The 15,233-nt window shown below is 34.9% G+C and overlaps 1 protein-coding gene across 1 annotated transcript in view; it reads right to left on the bottom strand.

Annotated features, from left to right (window-relative positions):
- Nucleotides 1-15,233, bottom strand: part of LOC132011506 (contactin-6-like) — a 302,333-nt gene that overhangs the window by 235,256 nt on the left and 51,844 nt on the right. Inside the window, 1 exon segment of the mRNA XM_059390186.1 lies at nt 3,650-3,786. Within this exon segment, the coding sequence (XP_059246169.1) occupies nt 3,650-3,704 (55 nt within the window). The 5' untranslated portion in view covers nt 3,705-3,786.

The raw sequence follows: 15,233 nt of genomic DNA, 5'->3' as shown, positions 1-15,233 counted from the left end.
TAGTAGGAAGAAACATTTTGCCTTGGTTTCCTACAGCTCCTATAAAAATTATAACATCATAGCCTGAAACAACACACACTAATTTTCTCACAATTCTGGAGATCAGGAGTCCAAAATGGGTTTCCCATGGCAGAAACCATGGTATCCACAGGGCCACACTCCCTCCAAAGGTAAAGGGGGTGAATCCATTGGTTCCCTTGTCTTTCTAACTTCTAGAGCTTCATTCCTCTCATTCATTTTCTGATAGTCCCCTCCTCCATGCTTAAGGTCAACAGCACAGTATCTTCAAATCTTTTTCTACTGTTTTCATATAGCCTTCTGCTCTGTGTCTAAATCCCCCTTTGCCTTCTTCTTATAAGGGCACTTGTGATTTCCCACACGGATTTTTCAGAATAATCTACCCATCTCAAGATCTTTTTAACTTAATCACATCTTCAAAATCCATTTTGTTATTAAATATAAAATTCAGTTTCCAGAAACTAGAACTTAGATATTCTTGGGGCTGTTATTTAGTCTATCAAACACATAAATAAAATAATTTTAAAATGTATGATTAGTGGTTAGTATCCTAATGAAATGGGCCTTAGTTTTCTTACAATATTGAAAAAATACTAAGATAGAACAATAGATCTTTTAAACACTCACAATTTAAAAAATGTGCCAGAATCATAACATACACCTACATGGACTATGATTTATAGTAAAGGCTTAAGGACCTATGTCTATAATAAAGGTGGTAGAAGAAGTTGTAAACTTAATGAAAACAAACAAATCAAAAGAAAACAGGAGAAGAGTTTGGGGGCAAAATTTTGTTTTACTTTAGAGTCTAGGAGTGCCTAGTTGGCTCAGTGGGCTAAGCGACTGACTCTTGGTTTCAGCTCAGGTCATGATCTCAGGGTGGTGAAACTGAGCCCCAGGTCCAGCTCTGCACTCAAGGCAGAGTCTGCTTGTCCCTCTCCCTTTGCTCCTTCCTGCCACTTGCTGTCTCTCTCAAACAAACAAATAAATAAATAAAATCTTAAAAAGAAAGAATCTGGGAAGATTCAAAATACCAAAAGTTTCAAAAGATTTTATCAGTGAAAATAGGAAGGAAAAAGCAGGTAATTGTAAAAGACTTACTAGCCTTTCAGAATTTTTTTTTTTTGGTTATTTATTTTTTAATTTTTTGTGTGTGTTATGTTGGTCATCATACAACACATCATTCATTTTTGATGCAGCGATCCAAGATTCACTGTTTACATACAATGCCCCCGTGTTCCATGCAATATGTGCCTTCCTTAATACCGACCACCATAGCCTTTTACAATTTATAAAAAGTAAGTTTTGGGAAAGCAAAGAAGATATTTTACATATGCACAGAAATAGCATTTCCTCATCAGAAAATCTAATTTTCCAAACTAGCCTAGTATCTGCAAGTAGGAAGACACACCATAAGATCTCTAAAAGCAAATAAACAAACAAATAAACAAATTTAAAGCAATGCTCTCTTGTGTATACATTATCAAAATCCTTACCTCTGGAGCAATGTTTAGCTCAGACTATTTTATTTAAATAGCTATGGTTAAAAAAATAAAAGAAAGAAAGAAAAAAAATCCAATCTGTTCTTTTACAAGGAAATTGTGCACCAAGGACATATGATTATTTTTCCCTTTAGACTAAAGCAAAAGGACATGTTGAATCACATCCAATTTGGAAAAATAAAAGTTAATAGAAGAATTGGTGGATTTCTCAGATCTAATATGCATTCTGAGAATAATAATTTATTTTAATTTAACACAAAAGGTGTTTTAGAGCTACTATGCTGATTCAATATACATATTTAAAGGGCAAATGTTGATACTAAATTTTGACAGGAAACTGAAATGTGAATGTATGTGAAGTGGGAAGAGAATTTCTTATTCACACATGTATAATTTGGGGGCAACTTGAGGACTCTGCTCTGTCTGGTGAAACTGAGCCCCAGGTCCAGCTCTGCACTCAAGGCAGAGTCTGCTTGTCCCTCTCCCTTTGCTCTTTGCTGTCTCTCTCAAACAAACAAATAAATAAATAAAATCTTAAAAAGAAAGAATCTGGGAAGATTCAAAATACCAAAAGTTTCAAAAGATTTTATCAGTGAAAATAGGAAGGAAAAAATTTATTACAAAAAGAGACATTATTATTTAACTCTGAATCTTTGTTACAGAGAGAAGTGACATGAATCAAAATAATGTAATCACTGGAATAAATATGACTAGTACTTCTAAACACCTTTATTTATATGGTTTTCTGATTCTAATGGTTTATTTCTACATATTTTAGCATTTTCATAGCTTTCAAGATTAGTGTTATCTTTCCATTTCTTGGAATTGCTATTAAATATGTGTCTCTTCTAATTGCTGCTTTTCTGGCTTGTAAATTACTATGTTAGTTTCTGTGTTCTTCCAGTATATTACTGCCTTTTTTTTTTTAAACAAATATATGAACTTCAAAAGTACCCATTATTAGACAGTTGGTGGGAAGCAGCATGGCATGGTAGAAGGGCTGCTCTGACAGTGAGATAGTCTAGCTGATGTCCAAACTCTGTGACAACTCAAATATATAAACTTGACAATTAAGAAAAGAACTCTATGATCTTAACAGACCAGGGCTGGTGATTTAGAAGAAATGGCCAATATTACTCCCTTTTTTATTTCTGTGCCCCTTTATATTATAGCTTTGCAGCTTTTCCATCAAGAGATGAAGTACATTTCTAAACCCCTTGAATCTGGACTGGTCTTGTGACTTAGAGTGGTTAAAAGAATGTAGCAGAAATAACACTGTGCCAGTTGCAAATCTCAACATCATGGTATTTCGCATGCTCCTGATTTCTCCAGGCACTCTAAGCAGTCACTATGTGAAAAAGCCCAGAGACACAGAGGATGAGTTACCTGAACCAAGGTCAATGCAGCCTAGTTGTCTCAGCTATGAATATCCTCCACCAGCCTAGTACCAGATGACCTACGTGCTGACCACAGATGTTATTCACCCGAGCCAAAACTAAAAGAACAGCCCTGAGTGAGACTATCTTAAGTTGCCAAATTTCAGACTTGTCAACTAAATACATGGTTATTACTTACTTTAATCTACTTAGATTTGGGATGGTTTGTTACACAGCAAAAGCTAACTGACACAGCAATATTAACAGATATAGATGAGTAGAAGAATTCATATCATTGAAATGAGAAGAACAATTTCAAAGGTTATTTCTAGTTTTGATATAACATTCTTTATTGCATTTTCTTCTATTTCAATATAGTTTTATACCAGATTTTAAATTTGAGAGAAAATAGATATTTCAACCTTAATCTGCAATGACTTCAATACACAGGAAATTAAAAAATAACTATTCTTCATTGTTTATTGATGCAAAAATCATTTAATTGCATCCTTCCACAATAAAAATTTCATATGTGACAATTTATAACTAAAATATTAGTTCTGTTTAAAAATAGGGCTTGATATATTTTTTAAGGATCCTATATTAGCCATAGAAATTACCTTAACATGTTTGTTTATCACTTAGTAATTCAAATAATATAAGCATTAAGCATTTGAAAGTTGTTTCACATATGAAAAAAAGTAAAATGCCAATAGATTATCAATCAAAATTCATAATAATAGGATACATTACCTGCACAAGTATTTATGAGTGGCAGCAGAATTATCAGTTTCCATAGCAACCTCATTTCCACTTTCTGAGGTCAAAATTTCTCCCATACAATCAGCAGGAAAAAAAAATGTCTATCTTCTAGTCAGTATGTCAAGAGTCTGAAAAAAACAAAATTGTCATGAAATGAAAAATATACAAATATGAGTACTTAAAATGTATATGCATTATTGGACATTATTTAATCTATTATGAATATATTATTATTCAAAATAAAGCAATCTAAATGTCTACCTTTTATGTATATGTATGTTTTGCAAAGTTTCTACAATTTCAACTCATATTTCCATAATTTCAGTTCATACCTTTGATATACATGTTATTTGCTATGAGATTTGATGTAGTAGATAATGGGGTGGGATGCAATTCAATTGAATGAATGTATTATGTAGATTAAAACTTTCACTATTAGAATTTTGAGTTTAATTGCTTTTGAAATGTTAATAAGGACTAAAAACATTCAACGGACTCCTGTAATGCTGTTGTTTCCCTTACTTTTTATTCTATCCCATTAGAAATAGGATAAAATATTACTCTATCTTATATGTATTAACAGTGATTTTACAAATTTCATGGACTTTTCTAAGTTTTTTTTTATTACTATTTTTGAGAATATATTCATTAAGAAACAGGACCTTTCCTAACATTATGAGAACTAGAACTAATATTGTACTACAAAACATGCAAGAAATGAATTTCTGGAAGTATTGTCTTTCAAATATGACACATGCATTTCCTATGGTGTTACATCATAATTTTCTCTAAATTATTTTGACAGTTAAGCTATCCAGTGATAAATGAAATTAAGGTGAAGTGTTTTGTGATTTTTAATTCAAAAGAGAAATCTAATAAGGAGACTCTTAAAACTCATGATCTCAAAAATATATATGTGGAATAAGTTCAAAATAGATGCAACTAGGTTACATTTGATAAAATGATTACATAGAAATGATAGGACCCTTTGGGAATTTTTAACTTACATATATATATTTCTTGTAACTTCAAATATTTTTGGAAATATGTGAACACTATTGTGATGCTAGCAGATAATGACATTTTGAACGTTTCCTGATATGTTTTTAAATTTTAAAACCCTTTCTTTTCTTTCTGTTGCTAATTACTTCAACTAAAGTAAAAAACTGTCTATATTCCACTTTAAGTTTTTGTGAAATCTAAGTTAAATGCTTTCAAATTTAATCAAGGAATAAAAAAATCCAAAGGAAAATAATATTCAGTTCCACCGTCTTATGAGAGGTACAAACATTTAACAAAACAACAAAATCAAACACAGATATATACATTATTGAATGTTTATGTGTGGTAAGTATGGTAAATGTTTTGAACTGAAAAATGAAATCTGGATGTATGGGATGAGGTTCAAGTAGCATTCCTGAGCTGAAACTTGAAGGACAGGTAGCTCTTAGCCAGTCCAAGAGTGGGTGTACAAGGTATGGGGATGTAGGGCTGTGGTGATTAAGATGGGTTAAGAATGAGGAATGAGACTAGCAGTCTAAGCAAAAGGGAAAAAGTAGGACATGGTCCTGAGGCAGGACTAAGGGTGCATTTTCAAAGACCTAAAAAAGAACCAGTTTCATGACATCAGAAGGACAATGGCACAAGACAAGTTTGGAAAAGGAGAAAGAGGCTCAAATATGCAAGGCCTGTAAGCCATGTAAACAAGTATGGGTATCATACTTTCAAATTATAATTTAGGGTTTTAAGCAGGACCGAATCAATTTAATTTACATCTTACAAACATCACTCTGGCTGATGTGGAGAAAGGAAGGGATAGACTGAAATAAATTAAGAGGTTACTTTTGCAGTCTAAGAAAGGGATAATGATGGTTTTGATCTAGAGTAGTGGAATCTAAGATAAAGATAATGTGATCTGTGAATAATTTTCCTTCCTGTAATCTCTTGTCTTTTCCATGCATATTACTATTACACACAAAATTATCTTTCTAAAACAAAGATTTGGTTCGATTATGCCAGCATTCTCAAATCTTTGATGATTCTCTATTGTATAATCATCTAAAGTTTTTGGAATTGTATTCAAGAACATATATAATGAATTTCTAACTCTTCTTTTCCAGCTACATTACTTCGTAAACACCTCCAGTATAGGCTTAAGTATCTACTCCCTATTTACTTTGCATATGTATCATACATTATCTCCATATGGATGCTCTTTGACTTGCACAGAATTCCCCACCTGAGCCTACCTCTCCTTTAAAAGCAATGCAATGGTAACATGACAATACATCTCTATTTTTCCCTGACAGTTTCTGTTTATTGAAATGTCAAAGCACAACTCAGAATAGTACCCTTTCCTCCTCCAAAAATGTTCTAGTATACAAGATCAATTATATGACCCACTTATTTGATGGACATTGGTTATTTCTCCAACGCAGCAATTTTTTCCCCTTCTTTCAATTAAAGCTCTGAGACTTTCTTTTGAGGAACCACTTCCCTAAACACACTCAGTCCATATTACTGGAGTGGGATTGCCTCCACCTTCCAGCTTCAGAGATGAGGATGTAACCAGGGTTTTGTCAATCAGAAATCCATTTACCTCACTACAGTGTTTTATAAAAGGAATAGCACATAAGCCAAACCAATCACAATCAAAACCATGACCTCTGTCAATATCATTAAGATGATTAAGTTGCAGGGGCGCCTGGGTGGCTCAGTAGGTTAAGACTCTTCCTTCGGCTCGGGTCATGATCCCAGGGTCTGGGATTGAGCCCCACATAGGGCTTTCTGCTCGGCAGGGAGCCTGCTTCTCCTTCTCTCTCTGCCTGCTGCTCTGTCTACTTGTGATCTCTCTCTCTCGCTCGCTCTCTCTCTCTGTGTCAAATAAATAAATAAAATCTTTAAAAAAAAAGATGATTAAGTTGCTAACATAAAAATTTGTTGATGCAATATAATATAATATTTCAGAAGGGCTGTCTTAACCCAATTTTGTAAATGTGGTTAAAAACTCTCAATTCCCCTTGGAAGACAGTTTACTAAGTCTTCACCCCAACTATTTCTTTTATAGGATCCAATACTCCTGGGTTATAGTGCACACAAACCCAATTTCTAGCAGGGTCTGGATACCTAACACTCAGGAATGGTTCCTTCTTCCTTGGGCTGGTATAATTATTCAAAACATGCAATGACACAGAAGCCCACAAAATCTAGCTAACCCCATTCCACCCCACCTGATATCCATGAGTTGCTTCCTACTCTCCCAGCTGGCTTTTATCCTGTCCCTTGGTACACTCCCCTGCAAGGCTCTTGTCTCATCTCAGTCTGTAAGAAACAAGAGTTCTGCTTCATCCATTACAGTTTTATATATCTGAGTATTATTGTGTTTTGTTTTGCCATTCAAAAAACCTATAATCATACCTGATACCATGAAGTTATGAAACCATCTGTCATGCTTACATCCCTGGAATTTCCAGATGTGAACCAATAAAATGAAATTTTTGCCTAATCCAGTTTGTGTTGTATGTTTATCTCTTGCAACCAAAATCATTTGAATAGTACCTTCATTCTTCACCCTGAATTTATATGAAGTGTTTCTCAAAGACACCAGAACAAACTGATAATCCCCGAGACTTGTATTTATCAAAGTTTCCATTGCATTGCCAGAATTTTCATCCCTTACCTTGAAGATAACACCATATGTCATACTTGCTAATAATACTTGGTATGGTATGTAATGTAGAGCTCACAGTTATTCCATAATTTGTGCTTGGTTTGTATTTGATAGCCAAACAATCTAGTACCACTAAGAAAAAGACTAAGCTCGGAACCTAGAGACATTGCTTCTACTATTGTCTCTTTCACTTAATCAGCTTAGTAATGTTGAGTGATTCATTTATAATCACACTGACTGCCATTTTCCCCTTATGGAAATGGAGGGGTTTAACCTAGAGATTACCTTTATGTTTGTTCCAGCTCTAATATTCTAAAATTGTTTTATTCAACCCAGCATATAACTTCATAGCAAATATTTCTCTTTACCATCCTGTATTGAGCAAAAGTCTAGGAAATATTTTATATGGCAAAACTCTATAAAGATAGATTAATAGCTATTATTTATACATTGGTTGTCATTTGTACAAGTTCCATTTTTAAGAGTTTAAATTACATGAGGAAAGAGAGTACTCTGACTCAATGAAAGCCATCTGAATTAGAAGGTTCTGGTTATTTACTCACAGCCAAATAGCCTAGAAATATTCAGTAGGTAAAATTTATGCTTGTCACTGACACACAAAATAACCACAGGCATTATTTCTAGGTTCCTAGAACCCTAAAGATCATTTGAGGCAAAATAAAGGAGGCCAATATATAAACTTAAAAGAATTTCCAGAGCTCTAAAAAAGTTTCATAAATGCATCACCAGCATTTCATTTTAGGTGAGGTTTATTTGGCCATGTAATCTTAAATATCATTTTGACCTGGAAAAATGGGAGTCTTGGTTCATGACCCAATTGCTAAGATCACTATTGTATTTGTACTGAACACACTTTGTCCTCTCTAGGCTGTGTATACTTTCTTTTGCTCTCATGGACTTTCTCAATGCATAAGTATTAATTTCACACTTCAACAAAAGAATATGCGTAAGTTCACAATTCATTTCTTGTAATTCCAAAATATGTATTTTTTAAATCTCTGAAAGTTAAAATATCTTTGTAAGTTGGATGGGAAAATTCACTGGGTGGTAAAACCTGTCCTGAGTTAATGTGAGGTTGTTCAGTCTGTTTTATTCAATTTATTATGAGTATTTACATGTTTTGCTGCTGAATCAGAAATGGTTGACAGAGCTGTTGCTCACTGGAGGTATTGTCTAAATACATATAAAATTATGCCACAGTGTCCTTTATTTATTTTTAATTTTACTTATTTACTTGAGACAGAGAGAGAATGATAAAGAGAGGATGAGAGGGAAGAGGTCAGAGGGAAAAGCAGACTCCCCGTTGAGCAGGAAGCCCAATGCAGGACTTGATCCTGAGACTGCAGGATCATAACCTGAGCCAAAAGCAGTTGCTTAACCAACTGAGCCACCCAGGCACCCCACAGTGTCCTTCTAAATGCTAAAATAGGGATCAGCAAACTACAGAATGATGACAAAATTTGGCTTCCTGTCTGTTTTTGTAAATAAAGTTTTCCTGGAACCCAACATGCCTGTTTACTTATGTACTGTATATGGCTATTTTTGTGCTACAAACAAAGGCAGAGTTGAATAGTTAAAACATATGAGACCAAAATGATCCTCAAGAAAATATATATTATCTTGCCCATTACAAATTTAGTTTCTGCACGTTTTTCTGCTCAACCTTACTCTAATACATTGTAAGCTCTAAAATATATTTGGCTATAAAGATTTCAGGTAAAGGATTGTGGTACTACACTTTTTTAACCCTATGTATGTACACTCAGCAAAAATATAATCTGTTTAGCAGAAAAAAATGGGTCCTGTATTTTGAAGTAGCTTCAGCCAGTGAGTGTCCTGCCTTAAACTGACCTCTTTGTACTATGTGTTGTTGACAAGCATCTGAACCTAAAAAGCAGGTAAGAGAAGAATCAGAAACAATTGCTGTGACTGTGAGGTCACACCCAACATTAAGTATTCTTAACTCAGACAACACTAACAGTTTCTTTGAATGGTTCAGAATGACTGCTTTTTTAGAATTGGAAAGCCATTACTCAATCCACTCTTAGCTATAAAACCGTTCACCAGTCTATGAATTGCATATAATTGCCAGTAAACCAGGAATTAATTAGGAAAGCCAAGTATTGGCTAAACTGCAATCAGAAATTGGGGGGGTAGGGGATGTTGTCATGTTCAACTGTGGCATTCCAGCAGATATGGGAGACAATAGGATTTATCAAAAGAGAAAGATTCTTTTCCTTTTAAAAAAAGAGGTTTCCAACTTCTCTTTGCATTGGGAACTAGGGACAGCAGCTTTAAAAAAAAAAAAAAAAAAGTAGGGTGAAGGAACCCCAGGGGATTCAGTTAGTTAGGCATCTGACTCTTGGTTTCAACTCAGATCATGATCTCATGGGTGGTGGGATTAAGCCCTGCATCAGGCTCTGCACTTAGTGGGGTATCTGCTTAAAAATTCTCTTCCTCTGTGCCCTGACCTCTAAAATAAATAAGTTTTTTTTTTTTTTAAAGTCAGGATGAGTGTGCATGTGTAGCTCTCCAATAAGCCTTTGAAAGGGGCTCATATAGGATTCTATCAGGTATTCACCTACCATACCCTGGAGCTTCAGAGAGTGCTTAAGATGACTTAACATATCACACTGAAGGACAGAAGGAAAATATGGGAAGTTATTCTTGTCCAACTCTCAATCTGATTCTCTTCAATAGTAAAGATAATGTAAGTCATACCGGTCTGGTGATGGAGAATTATGTTCATTAATACACTCTCTATAGAAATTCTCAAGTCAATTACAAATTATAACTGTTCCTTACCCCTTCTGTACTATCTGAAATGATTTTCTCACTTTGATAGAAAAACAAAGTCCTGATACTACTGAATGGCTTGGTGATTGGTATGGCTCTAAATACAGGGTAATAGAATGGCCCATGCAGGAATATTACTTAAAATATTGGCCAACTTCTCTCTCTAATCGAGTCTCACTTATGTTGCTTTAGTATGAAAGAAAACCATTGTTGAAAGTGCATTAGTCCTAATGGGCTTTATTCTTTCTCTACTTACAGCAACACTGCTCTGACATTAAAGAATTTTGTAGCAGAGATCAAGATCCATTATCAGATTGTGTGTTCATCATCAGAACAAATGTGCTCAGCACTAATTGCCCTTTTGTTTTTAATTGACCAGTTAATTAACTGTATCAGATAAATTAAAAATCCCAAATCCATTTTCTTCAGGTACATTCACTGTTGTATTTCAGTGTGATCAAATTCCACAGACGGACAGAAGAGAATATGCTTAACAATTTTTACAACAGATTTCCAACCTCAGCATTCATGGAGTTATTTACTATCAAACTAAATCAATAATAAATTAAAAGATGAAATATTTATGATGTGAAAAAAATCTGGCTTGGAATAGGAAACCCTAAATGCCATTAAGTCAGGCAAAGTAGCAAGATAAATTGTACCATCACATTCTTTGTTTTCAGAATATAATGCTATCACTTATGATAATTGTTATGCCAGCTCTCAAAATAGGCAGTCATAATAGATGATAGATTAGTAGAAAGATATAACACAGCGTGTTTAATGCAATCACAGAAGAAGTATTACTTCTTTTCTTAGAGGAGGCATGATTACATGTTAAGTTGCTAACAGCATGAAATAAATGCAAATATGTTTGTTATGAAAATAGAATCATTTGCACATTTTTGTTGTCGTTATTAGAGCAACCAAGCTGTAGAAGTCAACTCAGTCTTCAATATAGTTGATCTCAGATGACTTTTGGTTGAGGAGTCTAGCTGAAAGAGATTAGTGTGGACAAACTGATTTTCTAACTACTAAAAAATCATACTTTCAATGGATGCATAATTTAAAGAAACTGTATAGATGAAATAGGCCAGCCCTTTGCTTGTAAGGATGAGGACACTGAGGCCTAGAGCAGGTAAATGTTAAATTTCAGTTCAGTTCAGGTCCTAGAACAGACTTGGGACTTGCTGGCAAACCCTGCCAGAGGGTTCTCTTTACTAGTTATTCCTCTTGATCTATGACTCAGGGCATGCCATCCAAATCTAAGTAGCTTCAGCTTCTGTGGGTCCATTTTCCCAAATGTAAAATGTGGTTAATTGTACCTCATAGGAATGCTCTTGGTGTTTACATTAATCAAAATAAGAGAATACAGGAGGGGTGATACTAGTTTGGAGGCTTTGTAATGTCCACTCTCCCCTCCCTTAAAGGGTGACAAGAAATATCTGTTCAGCCAAATCCAAGTTTATTAGACTTATTGCAGAAAAGGAGAATATAACTTGACACAGTCTTAGCACTACCTCAAAAGGGGAAGTTATGGATGATATATATGTAGGATTTTGTGGCCTGAGCTGAGTGATTTTTAAAGTTGTTCTTGCAAGACGAGAATCTGAGTAGGACTGGGCACAGTTTATGGAATAATAGCTTTAGATGGATGGGCACCAGGAGGTGAGACTCTTGATGTGCGTCTTGAAATGTAAGCTTTATCCTGTAGAAGCAAATACTTCCTGAAGCAAATAACTAAATGATTTTTTTTTGCTTTTGCTTTCAGTAACATTTAACACAGGGATAGGAGTATGCCAGTTTTAGTTCCTGTATAATAGAACGGATGGATTGCTAACCAACCGTGAAAACAGAAGTTGGGAAACTTTTTCTATAAAGGATCAGACAGTAGATACTTTCAGTTTTGCAGATCTTTTGGCCTTTGTCACCACTACTTAAACCAACTATTGTAGCATAAAAACAGTCATACACAAGACAGTCACAGATGGAGTGGCTACATTCTAATAAAACTCTGTTTACCAAAAAAACAATCAAGGACAGAGTTTAGCCCGAGGTTGCAGTTTACCAATTCCTGACTAAAGAATGATGGAGAGTAGTGTCTAGTCATTAAGGTATTAGCCCAAGTCTACTGAATATTTGGCTAATCTCTGGAATGAGAGAAAGCTGAGAGGGATAGTAAACATATCAGATACCAAATTTCAGAAATACTGGGATTACAAAGAATGAAGTGCATGCATTTATTCCATTATTTTTAATCCAGATATTTTTGAACTTTGCTACTGTATAAAATTTACATATAATAATGGTATGTATTATTTTACACACACACACACACACACACGCACCTATACATACCCACATATATACATGTTAAACAGACAGGAGAAGATTATTTTTCTTTTCATTTTTTGAAACTTCATTACAAATTAGCCAAAAAAATAATCAAAACAGGAATATTTATAAGAAGATCCCATTAAAACAGATATGGGTGTGAAGTATTTTTGTTTTGTTTTGAGGAAAGTATAAAATCTGGGGAGCAGTATTAGAGCAGCAGAGACAGAAAAAAAAAAAAAAAAAACTTTTACTTCATTCTGTGCCTAAAAAAAATTCATTAGAATATGAGAATTTTTTCAAAAAAAAATTTTGTTTTGCTACATTTTTCAAAGTAAACAAAACAAAACAGATCAGTATAGGCCAAAAAATTACCTAAATCTAATAAATCATATTTAATAAGATATATATTATGTCTTATATTTAGGTTTAAAAATTGATCTACTTTCTTAGAATTGGAGTGGGGTGGGGAAAACTGATTCTATATCAATTAATGCTTATAAAAGGACACAACATACACTTTGGGGTGATTCTGGGGAAACATTTTTATTTGCCTATTTTTTTACATAGTTGTCAAAAATCAAATATAACCAAGATTGCATTAATAAAAGCATAAGTGGTCAAAACAGGGGAGGTGTTATTTCTGTCTTAACCTGCATTTATGTAACCACATAGGGGGACTGTATTCTCTTCTAAACATCCTGGTTGAAGAGGAATTTTGACAAATTGAAACTCCCTTCGGGGAGCAGGGCAAGGATGATGAAGTGCCTAGCAACTTACGAGGGTCAGAAAAAAGAAATGAGTGTGTTTAGCCTGGAGAAGAGAGGTTTAGCAGGCAGAAAAGAGCCATCTTCAAATATTTGAAGGGCTGTCTTGTGGAAGAAGGATTAGACTTATTATTTGTGTCTCAGGAGAGCAGAACTGTGACCAAAGGGTAGACATTTCAGGGCAGCAAATTTCAGCTTAGTATCAGCCCAGAGCATTTTAACAAGTAGAATTGTTTAGCCAGTGGTTAAGTGTACTGGCTTTAAAACCTAGACAGTCTGGGCTTCTATCTCACAACCTACAGATACTTAATAGCTTTGTGACTTTAGAGAAAGTAAAATAGCCTCTCTGAGCCTGAATTTCATGATAATTGTAATCGAAAACGTATTATCTACTGCGTGGGGTTTATATGAGTATTCCACGAAATTGTTTCTACAAAGAGTAAAAGTAAAATGTTTTCTCTTTGAGATACCAAGTTCTTTATGACTAGGAGTATATAAGAGTAGCTGGATAACACTTTTTCTGGATATTATAGATGGCATTTTTGCATCATGGAGAAGGTTCAATCAGATGGCCTCTTAAGCCCTTCTAAACTTGTAGCTTTTTAATTCTGTATCAGAGTGGGAAGCCAGAAATCTTCTGGACCAGGGTTCCTTAGCTCATGGTTCAAAAGCTAGATTATTGTAGCAGAATATTTACACAGGGGGAAACCCCTATAAAGATGGACATTTGGGTTTCTCTTTAAATATCTCAAGAGATATTTAAATTATCTCACACCAGTCCAAATGGCTAAAATGAACAACTCAGAAAACAGCAGGTGTTGAGGAGGATGCAGAGAAAGGGGAACCCTCTTACACTGTTGATGTAAGTGGGAATCCTGTTGGTGGGAAAGCAATCCAAGTGGCTATATACAAGATATAGCCACTCTGGAAAATAGTACGGAGATTACTCAAAAAGTTAAAAATAGAGCTATCCTATGACCCAGGAATTGCACTAGTACGTATTTATCCAAAGGATACAAGCATAGTGATTCCAAGGGGCACCTGCACCCCAGTGTTTATAGCAGTAACTTCCACAACAGTCAAATGACAGAAAGAGCCCAGATGTCCACCAAGAGACAAATGGATAAAGAAGGTGTGGTACATCTATATAAACTAGAATATTACTCAGCCATCAAAAAGAATGAAATCTTGTCATCTGCAAGGATCTGGATGGAACTAGAGGGTATTAAGCTAAGCAAAAGAAGTCTGTCAGAGAAAGACAAATACCATATGATTTCACTCACATGTGGAATTTAAGAAACAAGATAGATGAACATAGGAGAACGAAGGAAAAATAAAATAAGACAAAAATTGAGAGGGAGGCAAACCATAAACTGAACTCTAGGAAACAAACTGAGGGTTGCTGGAGGGGAGGTGGGTCAGGGGGAGGGATATTTTGGGTGATGGGCATTAAGGAGGGCACTGGATGGAATGAGCACTTGGTGTTACATGCAGCTGATGAATCACTAAATTCTGCCTCTGAAAGTCATAAAACAGTATATTTTCACTAAATTGAATTTAAATAAAGAATTTTTTTTTTTAATCTAAATATCTGGCATCACTGGATCCACTTTTCCACACAGTAACAATACAAGAAAAATGCACTAATGACAACCAGGAGTGCTTGGTCCTTTTCCATTGTTTGCCTGTGTCTGGGGGCCCTCGATTGTTTCAGACCTATCCTCACTCTACCACCTGCTTGGTCTCTACCGTCTCTGCCTGACACCACCTGGGTGAGATAGCTGGAAGCAGAGTCCTTTTGGACTATATGACTGCACAGAGAAATAGAAGGAGGAGGAGAAAGAATGAGATACCAGGAGGCTGGCTGAAAGGGAAGATCACAGGAAGAAGAGTAATAGGACTTTTTGAAAACTGACTAGGCTCTATGCCAAGGATTGTATATGCACTGTCTCATTTAATTTTCTCAGCAGTCCTACAAGATATGTAC

This window comes from Mustela nigripes, chromosome 2 (genome assembly GCF_022355385.1).
Source record: "Mustela nigripes isolate SB6536 chromosome 2, MUSNIG.SB6536, whole genome shotgun sequence".
Taxonomy (NCBI): domain Eukaryota; kingdom Metazoa; phylum Chordata; class Mammalia; order Carnivora; family Mustelidae; genus Mustela; species Mustela nigripes.
The sequence above is the reverse complement of the archived record's forward strand: the minus strand, read 5'-3'. Positions and strand labels throughout refer to the sequence as shown.